Source organism: Malurus melanocephalus, unplaced genomic scaffold, assembly GCF_030028575.1.
Source record: "Malurus melanocephalus ecotype Western Australia unplaced genomic scaffold, MMel_1.1 scaffold_545, whole genome shotgun sequence".
NCBI classification, from domain to species: domain Eukaryota; kingdom Metazoa; phylum Chordata; class Aves; order Passeriformes; family Maluridae; genus Malurus; species Malurus melanocephalus.
The window spans coordinates 328826-349999 of NW_026623777.1; the positions used below are offsets into that span (position 1 = coordinate 328826).

General features: G+C 41.6%; 1 protein-coding gene across 11 annotated transcripts in view; it reads left to right on the plus strand.

Annotated features, from left to right (window-relative positions):
* Window positions 1–21174, plus strand: part of MICAL2 (microtubule associated monooxygenase, calponin and LIM domain containing 2) — a 91016-nt gene that overhangs the window by 44290 nt on the left and 25552 nt on the right. For 6 of the 11 annotated variants that reach the window (XM_057381990.1, XM_057381985.1, XM_057381991.1 and 3 more), the window contains exons 13-21: window positions 32–231; window positions 714–826; window positions 2426–2497; window positions 3077–3226; window positions 5637–5855; window positions 6065–6166; window positions 13514–13700; window positions 14742–14830; window positions 15127–15226. In XM_057381990.1, coding sequence (XP_057237973.1) covers window positions 32–231; window positions 714–826; window positions 2426–2497; window positions 3077–3226; window positions 5637–5855; window positions 6065–6166; window positions 13514–13700; window positions 14742–14830; window positions 15127–15226 — 1232 coding nt within the window. Of the gene's footprint in view, window positions 1–31; window positions 232–713; window positions 827–2425; window positions 2498–3076; window positions 3227–4342; window positions 4638–5636; window positions 5856–6064; window positions 6167–13513; window positions 13701–14741; window positions 14831–15126; window positions 16568–21174 lie in introns of those variants that run through there. The other 5 variants (XM_057381984.1, XM_057381986.1, XM_057381988.1 and 2 more) reach the window with 5 other exon arrangements.

Sequence of the window (21174 nt, forward strand, 5' to 3'; positions counted from 1 at the left end):
AGCCACTGATGCCATGGTGTTGTCCCCACAGTGACTTCGATTCCCTGAATGAAGAGGATGTGGTCCAGAACAACCAGCTGGCGTTCGACGTGGCTGAGCAGGAGTTTGGGATCCCCCCAGTGACCACGGGGAAGGATCTGGGGTTGGCTGGGGAGCCCGACAAGCTGAGCATGGTGCTGTACCTGTCCAAGTTCTACGAGCTGTTCCGGGGCACCCCTCTGCGGGCAGTAGGTGAGCAAAGGAACCCCTCAGCTCTGCCAAGYGTGGGGAGGGACCCTGCATCCAGCCAGGCTGCTGATGGGCACCACTGTGAGCCAGGAGCCTGTGCCAGCTGAGCCCTCTGGCAYGCCTGTGGGCAATAGGGACCTTGGGCTTACAGGAAAGAGGGAGACTGGATTGCAGACAGAGGTTTTGTGGCTCCGTGGTGGTTTCAGGGAATAGGAGAGCTGGATAACTGCTGCCTGACATCATGAAGGTTGTGTGTCACATTGTTTGCAGGATCCCCTGGAAAGGATGACTGCACACAGCACATTCATGYTTGTGGGTTTCTCTTTCTTYTTTTAAAAAAGTCACCCTACATTGTATGTGTTTACTTTTGTTTGCCTGTTCTTATACATAATTGCAATCAGCACTCAACTGGAAAGCTTTGGCTTAATAACAATAATTTAAAAACAAATATAAGTRAATATCCTAAGTGCTTGTTTTTTGWACAGATGCTACTGAGAAGCAAAATGGAGAAAATAACGACCTCGGTTCAGCAAAATCATCAAATTTCATCTTTAACAATTATATCAATTTAACTTTACCAAGAAAACGAGTGCCAAAGGTAAGTTCTGAAGGAATACTTGCTTTGGCTTGTTGTTTGTTTTTTTTTTCCCCCAAAAAAGATGAAAGTAAACTTTCCGTCTGAGAAACAAGGGGTTCATGTACAGCCATTCTGTTATATAGCAATTTAAATAATCAGAGATATGCTAGACTGCWTATTGATTGTGAGGGAGCAGTGATYTGTACAGTTTGTGGATGCTGCCAAGGTTCTGAAGGGAAGCTTTGCAACTCCTGTGGAAGAACCCTGCAATGGTAACAAACAGTGGGCAGGTTGATCAGCAGCTCTAGGATAACAATCTCTTAGTCATGCCCATACACTTTTTTCTCTTGGTCACTTATTAATGAAAACTTACTGACAGGCCCTGTTATGTCCCTGCATTATAATAAATTCCATGCCTGTACATGCTGTGATTAAAGTCTCCAGAGCCTTGGAGCATTACAGAGGCCTGAGTTAGTACATGTGCATGTCTCCTGCATTTCTCGATATTTTCATGTATATTCTATTTAAATTGGAGCTGGGGTGGCTGGAGCTGCTGTGGCTGGAGCTGTCCTGGCAGCTGTGCTGAGTGGATCATGTTTTCCATTCTCCTCTGAGAGAGGAACTGAGATTTCCTGTGCTCCAGACTAATAAATGAATGGAGGTGTTTACACAATGCAGGGCGCAGCCCTTTTGGAGTCTTGCTCACAATKAAATTGCTTTGTCTTGCCCTGCTTTGTCAGTGAGGTAATGAGAGTCCTTTGTGTCAGCTTTGAGGCTGTTTGCCCCATTCACTCAGGCAGATTCTGCTTTCATGTGGCACGGGTGTTATACAGAATGCATTGTGCTGTTCTGTGTTCACCCTTTCTGGGACTGTAGGTGCTGCAAAGCTGGGATAAACTGAACTGCTGCTTGGAACACAATGCAGCAAAGCACACAAAGRAATCAAAATATTGTATCTGATTCTTTTGGTGTTTGCCTGGAAGTTGTTTGGGATTACTTGTATTCACCACACAATGATTTATTACAAACAGGCAATAAGTGAAAAGGAAGCCTGCATTCTTTGATCTTTCTGTCTTTATTCCTTTTTGGGTTTTACAGCATGGGCAAGTGCAAATAAGTGGAATCTATTTTATTGTTCATAAATTATCACTGTATCAAATCTTCCCGACTATATAAGAAGTGATAAAAATTTCAAAGCAATGACTATTTTTCAAGTTTGTGCAGACAGAGTATGAAGTATTACTGATTTGTGTAATCTCTGGTTGAGTAAAATAATTTAGTATGTGCATAGCTTGAGCAAAAAGGAGCCAGTTTGGTTGCTCAAGTACTGTAATGTTCCCCCATAGTCAGGGAGGTGAAACTTRTGAGGGAGACASATCTTTGGGCAGTCAGAAATTGCTCTAAAAAGGAAATGTGAGTGTGCTGTGAATTCATGATCTGCATTCAGACAGCTGAGTTACGAGAGATTTGGGGTTAGAGCGGAACAGTGAGGGGCTTCTGGATTTTGTTGCTTCTCTGGAAACCCTGGGTGATGGGAGCTCTGATCTGGGAGGAGCTGCTGGGTAAATTTGGAAACTGCTGCACTAATCCATGGAACTYGCTTTGGCTTTGTCCTTTCAGGCTGAAGGGAAATTGGAAGAAAATGACACCAACAAAAGACGTCGGAAAGGACTGTTTGGAGTGTTCACAGAGGTTGGTGTTGAGTGGTGCCAGTGTGTGCCACGTGTCCTTGGTGTCCCCAGAGCTGAGGACCTTGGGGGACCAAGGCTTGGCCTTTGGGGCCTGGCAGGAACAAAAATCATCTCCTCTAAAACCTTGAATTTCCTGTGCTGTGCACCAAAGAAGAACTGAGTTAATTTAAATCACTTGGTRGGGGGTAGAGCATTAACTAAATTGCACTAGTTTTTGTTCTGACACGAGAACATTTAAGGTATTGGGTATTTTTTTTCATTTTCCTAACTCAGCTACTTAGATAATGTTGTATTTGAAGAGTTTGCATTGAAGCTTGGTTTTTAGCCCTTCTCTGATGAGTTAYCTTTGTGACTCTGCTTCATGAATAGCAGCACTGATTAATGTTCCCTTTTACTGGACTCKGGGACAAAAGAAAATATTTTGTGGTGACTTTTTGCATACTAAACATGTCATTTTTAGCATACTGTAGACTGTATTTCCTTTCACCCTTTRCTGATAAGGATGTTATCTTTCTCCTCCTCGCTCTTCATGAGTGCTGTAGAAAACCTAAGAAAAACAGAGTTTGTTGCTTCCTTCCAGGCTTCAGGCTTGTCAAGCCAAGGGACAAATATTGGGAAAGAACAGAGTGATGGCAGAGAAGGAACAAACCAGAACAAAGTCAAATCAATGGCAACTCAGCTGCTGGCAAAGTTTGAGGAGAATGCCTCMAATACAATTTTGAAGAGACAGGTAGGTCATAGATAAATGTAAAAGTCATCTCTGAAATGAAACTCTRTTCCCTCCTTGTGAATGTGATGCAGATTTCCAAGGGAAAACAGGGATTTGTTAAGTGTTTGAAGTGGGTTGTGGTTTTTAATACTTTATGTAAATTAGAAATATTTCKCTCTATACTTGGTGAGCAAATACAACTCATGTAGATTGATTTATACATATTAATATAATGTATTATGATCTATTATAATGTCTAGAAATCTCATGTAAGCCAGCCTGTAGAATTTGTGTTATTTGGAAGTCTGGCTGCATATAATATTGCAAAAGGCCTGTTGTTGCCTATATTCTTCAAATAAAGGGCACTGCATATCCTGGGGGTCTTTTTTGTAGMAAATCTAGGAAGGATCAGAAGGGAACATAACCTTTTGGGAGGTATGTCTGGTTGCCATTTCCATCCCATAACTAGGCAGAGTGGAGTGCACTTTTGCATTTTTCAGCATTTTCATGGTCTGTTTCTAGTGTGACTAGATGTGTTTTTAAAATAATCCCATGCYACCAAGGTAGGGATGAGATGAGAAGCTCAAAATCCAGAGCTTTGGCCAGAAATGATTTGGATCTGTCACCTGAGAGATCTGAAGGAAGCACGAGCAAGCTGTTGATGCTTTGACAAAGATGGTGGCTTTCTTAATTCTTTGCCCTTGTATCTATTTGTTTATTGAAATATTTAGGCCCTCCAGTACTGTAGGCTTTATAGATGTCTGGTGACTTTGTCTATTCTTGAACCAAAATTATTTGCACAATACCTGGCTATTGTCACTGCCCTGAGATTTCTGTGTGTGGCAAGTGGCCAGAGATTCACTGAGCAATGCTGAAGGGAGTTTTTCTGATCATAAACTCTGTTCAAAATACTGAATATGTTCAAACYTAAGGATATCTTTGATGGCAGAAGTTGCTCATAAAATGGGTGGATGGCAAATATCTGCAAAACGTGTTTTTAAGCTCCAAATAATGTGTCTTTAAAAGCAGCTTTTATTTCTCTCGGCCTCAAAATTTCTTTGAATCCTATTTACTGTCTTCCTTTTTTTTCCTCTTTCCCTTCACTCTGTCTTTGCAACTTTACAAACGCTTTACAAGGAGCTAACAGATAGACCAGCCCTGCTCTCCTCTGAGCCTGCTGTTAATCCTCGCTTTGCTAAGCCTGCGGATCCAATCCTGCTCCCACCTCAGCCCAAAAGGCAGGTAGGAGCTCCYGTGGGTAACAGCATTTCTCTTTCTGCTGGGAACTCACTGCTATTGCATAAYTACACAGTGCACAAAGCAATATTGGGATGGAATCTGCAGAGTTCACAGATACATTCAGCTCAGAATTGTAAAAACTACATTAAAAGTTTAAAGCTATTTTACACCTGCCTCACCAGATGAGAAAATGATCTGTGAGTGTGGAAATACCCTAAAAACATTGGTGTTGATTTATTTCTGTGTTACCACATCTAGACTCCAAATTGTGTAAATGTAATTACACAGCTGCATTTAACATGTGAGAAACTACAGCAGTACCTGAAACTCTGTGCATGTTCTCGATGCTTTAGGTTGTTGTAATGAAAGGGTAAGAGAGAAACCTGGCAAAAATGTCTAAGATAAAAGCTTGAGCATTGAAAAGCTGATATTGATGACCGTTTTTTTTATTTCTACAAGTAGAATTTGTGATAAGAATTTCTGCTGAAAGCTCTTTAGCAGCATCATWTGTATGGGAAAAAAGTTTTGAAGATGTAATCTAAATTTTTCTCTTAATACCTTCACTCAAAAAGGAATCTCATCTCAAACAGTATTGATACTCATTTTACATCAGAATTTTAAATTGGGGTAAACRTCCTGTAGTGGCATTTCAGGAGCAGGGAAATGAGGTCTGCATTGCATGAGGAAATCTGCAGATCAGAATATTCATATTTTATATGGAAACTCAAAGTCACAGATGAGTTCTGAACTCCTCAGAAAATGCCCTAAATCTGAAATATATTATATCCAGACTTGGTCCAGACTAGATCTGGAACTAWGGCAAGAACTACTGTTGAAACCCTTCTAATTTGATCCTAAGCTTAGTTTCAGGCAGACATGATGCTAAAAAAAAAAGCATCAACCCAAAACTTTGCTCTAAACCCCAGAAGGAGATGCAGTTGTTGTGCACAGATCTGTCTGGGGTTATTCCCAAAGGATTGCCAGGGCCTGCATGAGCTGTGCAGAGCTGATTTATTTGGGTGCATGTGCACAGCACCAGAGGTGCAGTGGTAGATGCAGAGAGTGCTGAGAGAACATTGCATTTCTGGTTATGTGCATGACTGTGTGAGCTTTCAGAAGCATCCTTAAAAGCTGCATATACTGCATGGGAGTGCAGAAAGAAGATTTTTTTTTCACTTCAAGTGTTTCCCAGTTTCAGGTGGTAGCTAGGAGTGAACTCGAGGTCAGGGAACCCCAACAGTCTTTAAATGGTTCTGATCCTATGGCCAGGAGAGCAAAGCCTGTGCGTAAAGCAGAGCCCCAGCCCAGTCTGCCAGAAACCTCTGARAATCTGGCATCTGCTTGTTCAGCTGCATTTGTGCTTTCTGGAGTGCTTGAGCGTCTGCAGCACCTGGAGGAAAAAATGAAACAGGTGACAAGCAACTTCTTTCCTTTCTGTCTCTTAAGTGCATGTGTCATCTGTCTACTGTGCTCTTTGTGGCATTTTCTCTGTTGACTGTAGGTTGTATTAAGACACTGAGAAATCTTTCTACAAACTTCTATGTTCTGTTGGTGGATGTGGTTTTAACTGAAATCTCTCTTTTTCTTTTCTTGGCTGTCCYTCCCTGGCTGTCMCTGCAGAAAAGAGCTCAGACCATAGCAAATAGGGAATTCCATAAAAAGAACATTAAAGAGAAAGCAGCACACCTCGCCTCAATGTTTGGATACATGGAGTTTCCAAAGGTGAATTTTAACTTTTGCACTTGAAGAGCTGCTGAATTGGAAGAYGTATAAGAATTCACAAAGGAAAAAAAAGTTGCAGTGGTTTTGGTTTTAACTTTCTTTCTGTGTGGATCTGAAAAGAAACGTGGATTCCACTGAAACTAGTAACAAGTGTTGTTTAAAAATTATTGCATAATTTAATTGAGGTTAAACACAACCTGAATCATTAATCAGAGTGCTTTAGCAGGAGGGAAGTGTTGAATAAAGTGTGTCTTGTGCTTCAGCACACACTGCTGGCTCACAGTTTCTACTCAGCTGCTGAGCAGTGGGACTCACTGCACTCTGGTTTTTCCTATATTTTATTACACTTTTTTCCAGCACTATCTTACCTTACTGCCCATTGTGAATATTTTTATTTAAAAATTGGTACGATGATATCATTTACCATGAAGATGCCATGATGATTTCCATCTGTCCTTACTGTGCAGCAATAGAGAGAAAAGTAAAACTGTCATTGTTGTCTTTCTGGTGGTTTTGATGCATGACTGTGAACGTAACCTGTGTTTATGTCACTGTCTCTGGCTAACTGTCCTGTTTCTGCTCTACACAGAATAAGCTRCCTACTAAAGGCTTACCCCATTCTCAGCCCCCATCTCCCTCTTGCCCTCCATCTCATCATTCAGCTGTTGCTGCTCCATCATCTGTTGGTTCAGCTTCYTCTGCTGTTTCTTCTCAACAGGTACTCTATTAAGAGATTTTTCATGTAAATCCCAAACTTGTACTCAAGCTGCTTGAGAAATGGCTTGGATGGAAGGTGCTGCCTGCAGACCTGTTGTATAGGTTGTAATTCATATTTAAATCAAACTTTACTTTGTTTGCTGTTAATTCTGCATGTTTGAAAGAGAAATGTCATCATCAAAAATTGCTCAGGTAAAAGCTGAAGAGCAAAGCAAATAGTTAACGTTTTTTCGCTTCAACTCTGAAGATTTTGCATTGCTGCTAATTTTAAATGATCTGCTGTTGAATAATCCCCAGGCATGCTGAAGAAAGCTTCACTGGAAAGCATTGGGTGCTGTGGGGTTGATCACTTGTTCTTGGGTGGCATTTCCATAACAATATCCATCTGGTGTCCAGGGGAAAACCTGCACAATAATGGTTATTTTAACCAGAGGGTGTATATTGGAATTATATGAGCACTTACCAATACAGATGTTTTATTGTTGTTTGTTTATTTGTACTTTAAACTTGCTTCTGCATGTTAATAGCTGCAATACAGTTCTGTGTAAGAGCAGACCTTATGGAGAGGAAACAGAAAGACATGAGATGACATTTGAGTCAGAGATTCTCAGTCCTTACTCCTTAGGCTGCTGTCAGGGGCTCTGTTGAACCGAGGGCCTGGCTCTGCTTCCCAGGGAAATGTGGGGAACAGCCCTCAAGGACACTCAAGCTCAGCAGGGCCTCGCTGCAGTAATCCCCTAATTCCCTTCAGCTTCAAAGGAATTCCTTTGCCTGGATTGACCYCTTACTTTTCATGACCTAAGAGGTATAGCATGTGATGGGTTTTAAGCTAAGTCATGGTTTCCAAAAGATTGGGGGCTGATAATCATTTGATTTGGAGAACTATTGTGGCTGCAAAGAGAATTAAAAAAAAACCAAAAAACAAACCCAAGCCATCTGAAAAGACCTTTAGAAGATGAGAACTTGGCTTTTAAACATAGGGAAACTCTGTGAGCAATAACTTGGTTGTGATTTTAACATCTCTTATTGGAGAACCTTTGTCCAATCTTTTTTTTTTTTTGGGGTATTTTAAAACCTGCATTTTGTTTAAAGTGCACAGACAGCCTTTATTAGTTTGCTGTTGTRTTTGAGTGGTGTGGCAATAGTTTGTTGTGACTTGGTTTCATTCAGGCTGAGTTCACTTCAGTTATAAAATGCTTTCTCTGGAGATAGTGGCAGAATGCAGCTCAGCTGAAGCGAGAAAATCTCGTTCTGTCAGCAGCACAGTAAATACACGTTCCTCTCGTGGGTAAATATTTGGCTGCTGAGCAGGGCTGCATTTACACCTTGGCAGATCTACGTGCAGGAGCATCTTGGTGACTGCAGGCACAGCTCCACAGTTGAGCAGGCTCAGGGCCCCCTTGTGCACTGTGTGCATTTCCTGGGTGGAAATAATGGTGCATTTTGTGGGCATTATATATGGTGCATTTTGTGGGCATTTTGGTGCGTTTTGTGGGCATTTTGGTGAATTTTGTGTGCATTTTGGTGCATTTTGCAATAGCAGGTCTGGTAGTAGCAGATGGTCTTTTACTCCTCCTGCCTGGGGCAGACGTGGTAACATAATCTGTCCATGCTCTTTCATGGACAAATCGTTGTGCCTGGGTTTTATCTGTACAGATTGCACACTTTTCAGAATCTGAAACTTTTATCCTACTCTATAAAACACTGACTGAATGTGCAATGCTATATAAATAAAAATTGAACAGTATTTCAGATGCACACTGTGCATTTTCAAATGCTGTGCGTGATAATTCAGAAATATGTTTGGACCTCTCTGCTGTGAATATGTGCCAGGAATTGCCTGTATCTCTGGTATCTTGAGGGGTTTATAGGTCCCAGAATTTGTATTTTTATCCTSTGTTCTGAGAATTATCACTAGGTAAGTCTAGACTTCAGTATCAGAAAGTGTTTTGGGATTGATAAACCAACAGGAAGAGAGAGCTCCTTTGTGTTGCTGTCAGTGTTTCTGCTTTTTTCCCAGCAGAAAACCAGAAGATAATATAAGTGTTTTGAGTTCTGTAAGACATCATGATGTATGACCTATAAATATTAGCATCTCCCATGGTTTTAAATAGCCAGTGCTGTCATTTTAATTTCAGGTGAGTTCTGAGGTTGTTAGCAGACACGACAATCTGTTGCACTTGTTGAGTTTTCATTGGAACAGTGTTAGTTATGGTGACACAGTTATTGAAAAGGGTGGCTATGAAATCATTCTGGCTCATTACAGACACTTGTTATTAAGTCTAAGTCCTGAAAGGAGCACTTGAAGGCTGTGGGACCGTATTGTTTCTTTCAAGACATGCAGTTATTACATTAATAATTACCTTCTATGTGYAATATTGCCAGGAATAATCCAAAGTACCTTCTAGCTTTCATCAGCTGTCAAAATCCACAGAGCTGGAATTGTGAATCAGCATATATTGTATTACAAGCTGGGCTTTGGTTATTCCTGTTTTTTCTTAAGGCTGGGTTGACCTTCAGGGAACTGTTCATCTGAGCTCTGCAGAGTGAATCCACACTTTGTGCAGTAAAACGGTGAAGTTTTTGCAATCCAAAGGTGAAGTTTTTGCTCCCTGCAGGGCTTGGACCAACTGCTTCCCCTCAGTGACGTGGCTCTGATTGCCACACTAAGCAGGGCTTGGTGTTTGCTACACACAGTAACTTATTACTCAAGKGTTGTTTATCTCAGAGGGAAAATAYACGTAGCAGGTCGTACCAAAAGTAAATAAATCACCCTCAAAGCAAAATAAGAGCAGGAAAATCATTAAGGATACGAAAGAACAAAGGGAAAGCATTGTAGCCTTTGGAGCCAGAGAGCATATTTCCTTTGTTTTATGAGAATGGCACTGAGGCTTACTTGGCTGTGGAGTTGTGAATAATAGCACAGGGAAATGCAGAGGGCAGCTTTCTCTTCCATGTTAACAACCACCCTGCTGAACCTGCTGAGAAGCAGCATGCCACTGGCAGCTCAGCAGGCTGAGGAAATAACAAACACTTGGGGTTTTTTAAGTGTTTTCTGGTTGTATCCTGAAATTCTCCRTGTGAGGGAACTCTTGAAGATTCCTTTTCCACCAAGGCTTTAAAGSTGCAGCTCTGGAGGTGCCTGAGTTGTGAGCAGTGCCTGTTCCATGCAGACAGTGGCACAGAGTTACAGAGCTGGGTGTCACTGCAGGGACAGAGGGGACACTCTCTGRTGGTGGCACAGGCTCCTGGGCTGCCCTGGTGGATCCTCCCTGCTCTGATTGAGGGGCTTTTCATTGATTAAAACATGAYAGTTCTGTTGGGAGRGAYGTGCAAAGCTCTCYTCACCAGTGCAGGCTGACYMAAAGTTAAAGCATGGTYTTAAGGGCATCGTTGCTAAAATAAATTGAAATCCCATTTGCTTTTACTTGGAATGTGAATTCACATTCATTACAAGAACATTTCCTTTTARTAACATTTTCAAAGTATAGATAAACATGCAATTTCCTTGTTTTGACTGTTTTAWTGTTGACATAGATTGTTCCAATGGGTGGAGAACAGGAATCAGCCAACCTGATGAATTTCAAGGTGTAGTTCAGGCTCTGTATTGCAGATAYTGTGGCATTTATATTTTCCTCCTTTCTTCATGGTCACTTTCTGATAYTTTAAAACTTCCCAATTATCAGGACTTGGTGTGGTGCCAGTAGGCAAATMATTTCACTGAGAAGAGGGGGACTTCTTAAAACTGGGGCTCTGTAGGAGGCAAATGGGGTGTAAGATATGATGTCATGCATCCTCAACTCCAGAATCAGATCCCAGATCCCTGGCCAGACCCGGTCCTTGCTGTATTTGGTACCTGAGAGGTTGTAGGATCTTACATTAGACAGAAAGCTAAAAGCCAAATCACTGAAGGAAATCTGATTTACGATAAAAAATATTTCTGTAAATATGTGAAGTCTTTGCAGTCATTTTTTGTAGAAGTACTCACTACMTTCTACCAGTGTCAGGCACACACCTCCTCCTTTTCCACATGGTCCATGCACTCATCGGTCTGTCCACTGTCCATTTGGAGCCTCCTTGCAGGCCTGACTGGTGAATTGGGTTAAAAGCAGCCTCAGCTTCATGGCTGCAGAGTGTGGTGAAGCAGATGAAAGGAGATGTTTCCCTTTCATGAGTGTATTTTCTCCAGTTTTCCCTGGTGTTACCCTGAGTCACTGGGCAGAGGGCCAATGGTTGCCCTGTGACCATCAACAGAACATTTCTGTGTGGGACTCACACATTTTCGTAGAATGTTCCCTGAAATGTCACAGTTTGTGCAGTGTTCATGTGGAGTTTAATCCCACCCCCGTTCTGAAATGTAACAACCAAGTCCCACAGAAACTGAAGTGAACAATAGGGGTTTTTAAATCTGTGTGGATGTGTAGCTCAGAGAGCCGGGCAGTGGCTCCCAGCTCAGCCTTCCAKGGACACAGCAGGAGCAGAATTTGCTCCATCAGGAACTTCTCATCATCCCCAGGGAGAAGTTCATGGGCTGCTCAGAGCCTTGTGTGGCCAAAGCTGGACCGTGCATGAACGTGCTTGTGCTCTGCAAGGCTTCCCTCAGCTCCTCCTGCCTCCCTCTATCGATGTTTGCATGAGTCCAATCATTCTTGTCCTGCTTTGTCTTTAAATTCTCTTTCAAGGGTAACTAAAGCTCTTCCTTCTATTCTTCATCTTCTCCCCTTTCATGATTAGACAACTGTAGGAAAGGTCTCACGTGCCATTGGAGCTGTGGCTGAAGTTCTTGTAAATCTCTATGTGAATGATCACAGGCCCAAGTCACAGCTTGAACTGGTAAGACTAAACCCACAAAGAAACAGTAACTTGACTTAAGAGTAGTGTTTCCAGAATGTCTCCTGACTTAGGAGCCCAGTTGTGGAGCACTTGAAGCCTTATGAAAGGTCTTAATTTTAATCCTTATTAAAGAATCAAGTACACGTTGGCAGAATATGCTGATGTGTGAATGTGTTGGAAATGTTGCTCACCATGTCTTCTATTTATATTTTTATTACTTGACTGTATGAATTAAAACTTCAGGAGGCTTTTATTAAATGTAATTACTGTAGAATTATTAASAGAAGACAATTATAATTCAGGGTGGTTTCTAAAGAAAGTTTTGTGCAGTACATGCAGTTATTTTTGACCCACGAGTGCTGAATCACCACAGCTCCTTTTGAAGAGGGTTATTTCTCATCTCTGACCTTGTTCTGTGTTGAATTCAGAAGCGGTCTCTGGACAGAGCTCCAGGTTCTTGCTCCATTCCTCCCTCTCCATCTGCTGCCTCCACTGCTCACACCCGTCAGGTATTGGGAACCCAGTGAGGTGTTGGATTGTGCTGATGAACCTTCACTTACCAGCACTAAACTCASTTGTTTCAGCTTCTAACTGTTAATACCCTGCTTTTGAAAACACAGCTGTGTGCTTTTCCACTTGCATGGTTGTTCATTTGGAAAGTTTCATGCTCTAAAATATCCATCAGGGCAAAAGGGATTGCTAAGGGCAGATTTGGAATAGGATCCTCGACTTTTAAGCATTATTCAATGTGACAATGATAACTGTGCATTCTACCTGATGTTAAAGATGGTTCCAAGGCTGCCTTTTGCTGCAGATTGAAGATGAGCTCTGTRGAGTGTGTGCTGCTGTGTGAATGTGCTTTTTGCCTCCTCCACCCACGTGTGGTACCTGTTTGTGGCAGCAGGGATGGTGGGAGGGGAGGGAGGGGATGGATGGGCAGACACAGCACTCATCTGGACCAGCATCTAACCACCCATAACACARTAATGCAAAGTCACGTCCTCAGACCTGCCTCTAATAAGCAAATGCAAGTTCTGTGGTGTCTAATCCACTTTTCTGTACCTTCTGCATGTGTATCTAAGAGAGGATTAAAGAATGGTAATTACCAGCCTAATTTCAACTAACTTTCAAAATAGTTTGAAGTTGTTAATATGGATTGTATTTTTGAAGTCTAATGTGTTAAAAATGTTCTGAATGTCAGTGGTAGGAAACAAACTGGTTTTTAAAGCTAATGAAGCCCCAGCTTGGGCTGTGGTCTTGAGAGGAACGTGGCTGAGAGGGGAGAGGTGTCTGCAGTGATGGGAGGGTGGGTCAGACAGCAGTGTTGAAGACTGTCTGCTTTTCCTCCTGAACCTGAAAGCACCAGGCTGTGTTTTCCTCCAGAGTATGTCTGAACTGAGGCTCGAGGGTGTGTGTTTGAGGCTGGGGAGATGTGCCCTCACTCCTGAGAGACACAAATCCCTGAGCCAGGGCGGTGCAGGAAATGAGGGAGTGCTTGGGGATGGTGCTGCTCTTGGRCCTCARTCAAAATGTTGGTGATCTCCAGAGRGAAACTGGGTGCAAGTCCAGCCTAAGGTCACCCCTCAAAGTCCTTGTGATGTTCTGATTTATTAATTGCTGCATAAACCTCTAGAACTGCAATAATGAGTAATAAAAAAAGCTGTCTGATACTTATTGTAATTGTGCTTGGAGGGTGCTGTGCAATGCTTTGAGCAGCTAAAGCAGCTCCCCCCTTCATAAGGATTTCTGTCTGGGTGTGGAGCCCCAGATTTATGTTCTGTTCTTATCTTTTAACAGGGTTCTCTGCGAAAAGAATTCCCCAAGTCCATCGGGGGCAGTGACATTTGTTATTTCTGCAAGAAACGGGTCTATGTCATGGAGCGGCTGAGTGCAGAAGGTCACTTCTTCCACAGGGAGTGCTTCAAGTGTGAAATCTGCTCCACAACACTCCGCTTAGGAATTTATGCCTTTGATGTGGAGGAAGGTAAGAGTTTAAGAGTATTTTGAAATGTCTGAGTATTGGTGCTTTGAGCAGAACTAGCACGGTCAGGAGCAGGTCTGCCAAGTGTGCTGTTTGTGTCCATGCTGATCTTGGAGTCCTTGGACTTGCAGTCCTTGCCTTCAAAAGAGTTGAACTATGACAGGCCTGAGCTTTACATGAAGAAATCTGGAATGGAAAATTAGTTGAGTGACCAAAATGCACTTTGTCCAATCACAGGTCAAAGTAAGAGGGGGAAAAAGGGGTGAGTTTTCTCTGGTTATACAGAATTATTCTTATCTCTCATTTTAAACTGACCATTAAATAATGTGATGTCKAAGGACAAGCCATAACAGTGGCAGATTTACATGGGTGGAGGGAGTACAGGTTGCTTCTTTTAAGATGTTATGGTCAGGAGTTGAAAGCAGTAGGACTGGCCAAATACAGTGTAATTTATTCCAGGCCTCCAGGCTGCTGTAGAACAAAATGTTCAGATCTTGGGTGTTCAATCCCACCTAGAGCCTGTGGTTTGCCTTTTTTTTTAAAAAAAGTTTGGAATGGAATGATCAAACTGAATTGAAATTCCCTTGGTGCTTCCAAATTATTTGAGTTGATCAGAGCATTAACCTGCTGTCCCTCTGCAAAAGGATTAAAGATCTGAGGTCAAAGTGGTTCTTTTCTGGTGTGGAGAATCTGCAAAGACATCTTTTTGAGCTGATTATTTGACTTTTTGTTTTATTCTGCTTGATGTCTTGTGTTGGTTTGTGACTTTATATTTATGGGATGTTGGGTTTTTGCTGTTTAATAATCTCATACCTGAGTGGCAGATAAATGACTGTGTTATTGATCTAATACACACATCTGTATAAGAAACCTAATTTAGGTTAGGTTAATCAGAATGCCAAGTTAACCAGTGCCAAGTTTCCCATTCCTTTTGCTGCCCAACCATTCATTATCCTGGTTTCATTTGTTTGTAGRTGCAACAGTGATTTTTCAGTCCATATACATTTAGATAACATGTCCTGTAACTATTTTTCCTTCTTGTAGGTAAATTTTACTGTAAACCTCATTTTACGCACTGCAAAATCAGTACAAAACACAGRAAGAGAAGAGCAACAATACAGGTCCATGGAAAGGTATGGATGGATTCTATTGCTAATGAGTGTTGAGGCAGCTTTGTCTGGTGTGGGGGGATGTTTTGTAATTAATGGGCAGCAAAATCAGTGCTAAAATACAAACCTCTTGGTTCTGTGAGTGTGGTGTATTTATAGTCTGGTTCTCAATGGATTTTAGCTTTTCCTRTGCAAAGTAAAGTTGAACTTAAGAGCGACTGGAAATGAAAAAGCGTATAAAGATTTGAAGACAGTAGCAGAAATGAGACYTACATCCTTTAGATGCATATTTAACTTGTTTTTTTTTAATGTTTTCTAAGGAGGCGTTAGAAGCATGGAAGCAAGTGGAAGGCAGAGGCAGAGAGAGCAGCAGAGCAAGGCCTGTGTGTGGTGCTGGCAGTGCAGAGGACAGGTCCCCAGGTACCCCGAGTTCYCTCTTTGGGGCGGCGCTGTGGCCCCTGCGCGTGGCGCGGCAGCTCCGCGCTGTCCCCAGCAGCCTGGCTCACTGGATGCATGGTGTCCTGCACGCTGCCCAGCTCCATTTCAGGGACAATGCCTATAACTATACCTACCTGTACGAGCTGCTCAGCTTTGGGGTGCCGCTCCTCTGTGCTCTCCTGGAGGTTCTCCTGCACATGTACCGGGAAGCAGAGCTCTCCCTTGAACACGGGCTTGAATGGCTGAAAAGGTTCTGTAGGGTGTGAATCCTTCCATGTGTCTTGCTCAGCGATGCCTTTCACATTTTCAGAATTAACAGCCTGGTTATTTTCCCAAGGGGGATTTTTGGTTTGGAGGGCTCTGGTTTTGCTTTTCATGCAATTTCATGCATGACTTGGTTGAATGGTGGATTCCTTCTAATACAAACGAGGTACAATTGACATTTTCAACAYAGAATGTACTGTATGTCAGAGCATGAAGGACAGTGTCCAAACACATTTCCACACCATGGAGACAGATGAAGGATATTTTGTAGATTATTTTCCCCCGTTTTATTCCATGATCAGACCGTTGGAGAAGATGGTACATTTTGAAACCATTTTTCTCCCTGCCTACTGTCCCCAGCTTTTTTATTTTCCCTTTTTTTTCAGTTAGACCAAGAAAGAATGTGTTTTCTTTCAGGGATTTTTTCTGACAAATGACTGGGTTTTCAAACCTGAGTATGGCACGTAGCTTTTTGAAAAAATTTCTTGCTTTCATCTTTGCTCTGGGTTATGAGGTTTATAACTTGCATGAATATGTTTTTTTAAAAATCATGTACATCATTGACATTGCTCCTGGTCATGCCTTTAGCATTGCTTACATGTGATGGATACCTCTTGTTGATAGTGGGTATTAGCTGTTCTACTAATTTATTTAAAGATTTCAAATAAATTTGAAGAGCCAATGTTAGTTGATGAAGGCTTGATAGAAATTTGAAGTCGAAGAAACAGGTAGAAAGAACTAGACCTGACACTCCTTGAGTGAAGGCTTCCTCATTTGGTGGCTGATAGGAGGAATATCAATTTATGGAGCACTCCTGTAACTGAAGTTGTGCCTCTGGGCAGGCACTGCTCCCAGTGCATTTTGGAATGTTTGAAAAATACAAGTTTAGGACAAACATGAAAAAAACTATAAATGTATTCTTAGGAGTTTACTTCTTACATGGGTAATTAATTTTACTGTGTGTAGCTGGTGGCAGAAAGGGGAAATCTGGAGCAGCAGATAAGTAATTTTTTTCAGATGTCTCTCATCAAGGGCTACCCTAATCAGAAGGTGTCTGAACAGGTTCAATAATCGTTTAGCATTAAGGACACCCTGGCATCCCARTTCTGATTCTTTTCAGCCCAGTTAGCCCATGAGGTAAGCATGCTCCCTTGCCTTTCAAGTACCTGTATACATCCAGAATTTACCAGGAAATAGGTAAATACCTAAACATGGCAATATGTGTAGCCTAAAGAAAAGCATCTGTAGCATTTATTTGTAGCCAAAAGAAGGTGGCATAAAGAATAGGAAATAGTCTTGCATTCAGTTAGTACCAAAATTGAGAATCACCTTCCAGTGGTCTCAAATGACTSTGCTGCTTATGGCCTGGCAGGAATTTTGTTTTGTTTAATATATTGTGGGAAAAGATGGTCTGAATTGTTTTGCCTCTTAGGTATGAAAAGGAAATGTGTCTGCTGTTTAAAATAAATKACAAACTGGATCTTTCTTGTAGATAGTATGACTTCCTTTAAAYTATGAGGATGAGCTTTTCACCTTTTAGAGTGGTTATGTATTTTGAGGAAAAAGATGTTAATTATATGCACAGAAATTGAAAAAGTGCTTGAAGAAAATGGTTAGATATAAGGTAGCATTCCTTTGAAATAAATTGACATTAATGCTCAAACATGTATTCAGCCTAATTTTGCTMCAACATTGACTGCACACAGCAATGATTATAGTGACATGGTGGGCACCTGTATGTGTGTAATTTATCTGTACCTTTCTTGCAACATTTAAAAAACCTGCTTTGAAACACTGTATTATTTTTAATGATTTGCTGATGACCACAACTGTTTCACCCTAAAGAGGAGGCAATCTGGAGCCCAATTTGCCATGTTACTCCTGCAACACTCTTTCAAAAGTCTCAAAACATTGGGCAAGTTTCAAAATTTGGGCTGCCATCAATTCTGATTTCAGTTTGTCCATAGGGGAGTCTTTAGGAACACTTGCTCCTAAAGCTTTTTCCTGCTGTTTATTACAGTGGAGTGAGCATAATTGTCAATTTAGAGGAAATGGTGATGTAGTAAGAAACTTGGAAACTTCTGGCCAATGAACTTAAAGTAAATGAATCTTACTAGCAGAAAGTTTAAAAATAAGATTTTACTTTTTRAGAAAAAACTAAAATACATATTGGTTTTATGTAGATTTAGCTAATGGAGCATAAAATCCCTACATTTCCAAACAGAATTCAGGAACTTGCATAATGAAAATGTTTTCTGAGGAATCTTAATTACTGTGCATATTCCACTGGGATTTTGATTCTGTTTGTGGGTTATTTTATTGGTGTCACTCCAATTGATAGATTCTTCATCTTATTATTCTGCTAGTAATATTCATATGTACTTGTCCTTATGGATAAYTGAATGAAAAAGGCAGTTTGATTTTGGCCAGTTCTTTGTACCTGTGTAATCTTTCCGATGCTTTCCTACATAACCAAGTGAAGTTCTGTGTTTTCTTCCCTGCTGTCTCCTCTGCCAATCTCCCTCATTGCTTTTAGTCCARTTCAACATTCCGGTGCTGCACCCGCTCACTGGCTGAAGCCTTTCTGCTCTCAGGTGATTTTTTTTTCCAGTTCCAAAATTACGTGACTAACCCTGTTGTTTCACAGCATTTCATTGTGTGTTTTGAGGTTTTGTTTTAACTGTTGGAGCAATCTGTGTGTCTGGTATATTAATGGAGCTTTGGCATGATCGTTGAAGCTGTTGCTGAGTTCACAGTTGTGGAAAAGGTGTTGTCTGTGCTYTTTGTAAGGAATGTTTTCCTCTCTGTGTCTGTGCATGTGCGCTTCCCTGTGCCTTTAAGGTAAGTTAGGCAAGTCCAGGGTTTCTTTAAAAATTAGTTCAAGCCTTATTTCTTCCAAAGAACTGAAGGAAAGATTAMAAATGAGGTCAGGGTGTGATTACCCCAATGATTCTCCTGGTTAACACGAGCACCTCTTTCCATTGAGCTCAAACACGCAAAGAGCAAGAAATGTGAGCACTYCCCTGCTTTCCTACTGGAAAAGTATGGCAAGAAAAGGTTCTGTAGAAAAAGTAGCCAAAGCGATGCAAATTCCAGTCTTCCACTCCAAAGTGACATCGTAGGCAGGCCTGAAAGTGCATGTGGCTCTCAGGCTGAAATACAAACATGCCAAATTCCAGAATGTTTTGGTTTTATTTACCATCCTGGAGAATGGGTTTGTCACGTTGCACACGATGCTGCAACCCCACTCTATRCCCAACTTGCACCATTATTTTGTATTATTTTTTACAGTATTTTTTACATAAGTTCCAGTTTGTATAATCACAGGGTGCCAGTCTAGAAGGGGAAATGAATCCCAACAAGAATCAGGCTGCCCAGCAAGTGCACTGAGGGTGATGGATCACAACCCTGCTGCCCCAGGCAAGGATCCCTTTCAAAGGGAACTGATCTCAGGAGCAGCTTTAGGAAGGGCCCAACATCCTCTGCATTTGGCCCATTTGGCACAGCTCAGGCAGGGATGTGGAAGGCAGCAGGGTCAGAGCCCTGTGCTCCTTATCTGGCTGCTCTGGAGGCTGCCAGGACTCACCCAATTGTATTTATTTGTGTGGCTATCCTGAAATGACTTGATGGCTCTGGAAGTGCCCACACAGAATCTCTGCATTTCAGCACCACTTCCTGCACAATTGGCTGGGATGTGACTCCCCATGGATTTCAGGGCTGCAGTGTGKTGTTACAAAGCTCAGCATGCTTTAAGATGAAGGTCATGACATAAAGGTCTGCCATTTCAAACCTCTTCCTTTTGCTGTGTTTTTTACTCTCTGTTGCAGACTCTTCCTTGCCCTTCCTGCTCAGTGAGGATTCTGTCCTTCTCCTAAATCTTCTGTCTTCATTTTACTTTATAATCTTAACTGAATATTTTTATTAAATAGTTTTTAATTCTGTATTTAAATTTTCACATGGAAATTCTGTATTTTGCACACGGTGAAAATTGTTTTAGCTTTATTTATGATATCTGCTGTAAACAAAAAATAAATGTAGTTCTTTATAAGTCTCCTTGTTTCATCTCTTCCTTTTATAAAATTTTCCTGGGTACAGAGACTTGGCAGTGACTTCAGGCTGCAAATTCCTCTTGTGGTGGATGCTGTGGTGTTGTCCTGCTTGTGAGCTGAGAGTTTCCTGTGCTGGTGTCACCACGTGTGTCCTTTGGAAGGGATGCACACCAGGGCTGTGACAATTGTGCCATGGCTGCAGATCCGAGTGCTGGTGCTGGGATTTGCCTCCCTGGGAATGAGGAGCTGCTCTTGGTGGGCACAGGGGTTGCTTTATTGCACACACAAACAGCACTTGKCCTCTTCTCTTGGGCTTCTGGTACCTTCCCTTAACTTGTTATTTCACATATTAACGTATGTCATAAATGTGATAAGTTAATGTGTTTGCATTCTCTATTGTGTTCAGGAAGAGCAGATAATAACCCAGGATAAATCTTTACTGCTCTTGCTGGACCCCTGGAAGCTGCAGCTCACAATGACCTATTACCTTTAACAGTTTTTTTCATTATTATTTATTTACAGTTGCCTTGCTTTATTTAATTTTTTATGTTAATTTTTGTATTTTAAGCTGGTAGTGGCATTCTTTTTAAACAGCAAGTTCTCCAAAAGAGCTTTCCTRAATCTTTCTCCTCTTTATTTTCTTTCTTTCGCTTACTCTGCAATTCTTAAGCTACCATCTCTTCCTTTACATTTCAAGAAGAAAAAAAAATCCCAGAAAGAATAGTCCCAAAAATTTAAAGGAAGTATTGTTTTATTTTTTTAGTGAACTAAAACTGAGCCTCACTGGGATTATTTGAATGACAGAAACGAATTTTTTAAAATTGTTGCTAAAGACAACATTGCCAAAGAAGAACAAATGTTATTCTCAATGAACTGTTCCATCTTCTCTGCCAAAGAAAAGCCACCCCACACAGTAAAAAGTTCGGTGTCCAAGGGGAAGATGATTTCCATAATGAAAACACAGGGCAACAAATGCCATTGAGGACAATACTTGGCACTTCCTCTATTGTAAAGGACAAAGCAATTGGAGTAAAACTGAATTTACTCTGTGAAATTTAGAGTTTGAGGCAGAGGCAGTGGTAGGGAAACATCAGAAGAGTTTTCTGTGTCTGCAGAAGGTGATGATTTGTTTGTCACTGCAGCTTTGAGAGGCATCAGATGTTCATGCTGGTCTCATAAAGCCTCACTTACTCCTGCCAAAATGTCAATACAATAACTTGGGACTGGGGAAGCGATGGAGTCTGGATTTGTTTCTCATGGAGAAGGCTCAAACAGTCACAYCACTGGACAATCCTGTCAGAGGGATTTACTTTGTGATAAACAACCCATGCACTGGGAGTGGCCAAGACAGGACTCGGTGTATGGAGAGGAAACAAAACAGACAGAATGATCAGCACGAGGGGAGGAAGTTTATGTTAGCACCCTCACTCTCAGTCAGAATTACTACACAATAACAAATTCCCTGGTTTGCTCCTGCTAAGGGAGAGCCTGGTGGGTTAATCTGTGTGAATTTAACGAGCTGGTTTGGGCTCCAGTGCTCATCTTGTGTGAGCAGGAGAGAGAGCTGGATCATCCTCCTGCTCTGCTCTGGAGAACTCTGCAAAGCCTGGGGTGCTC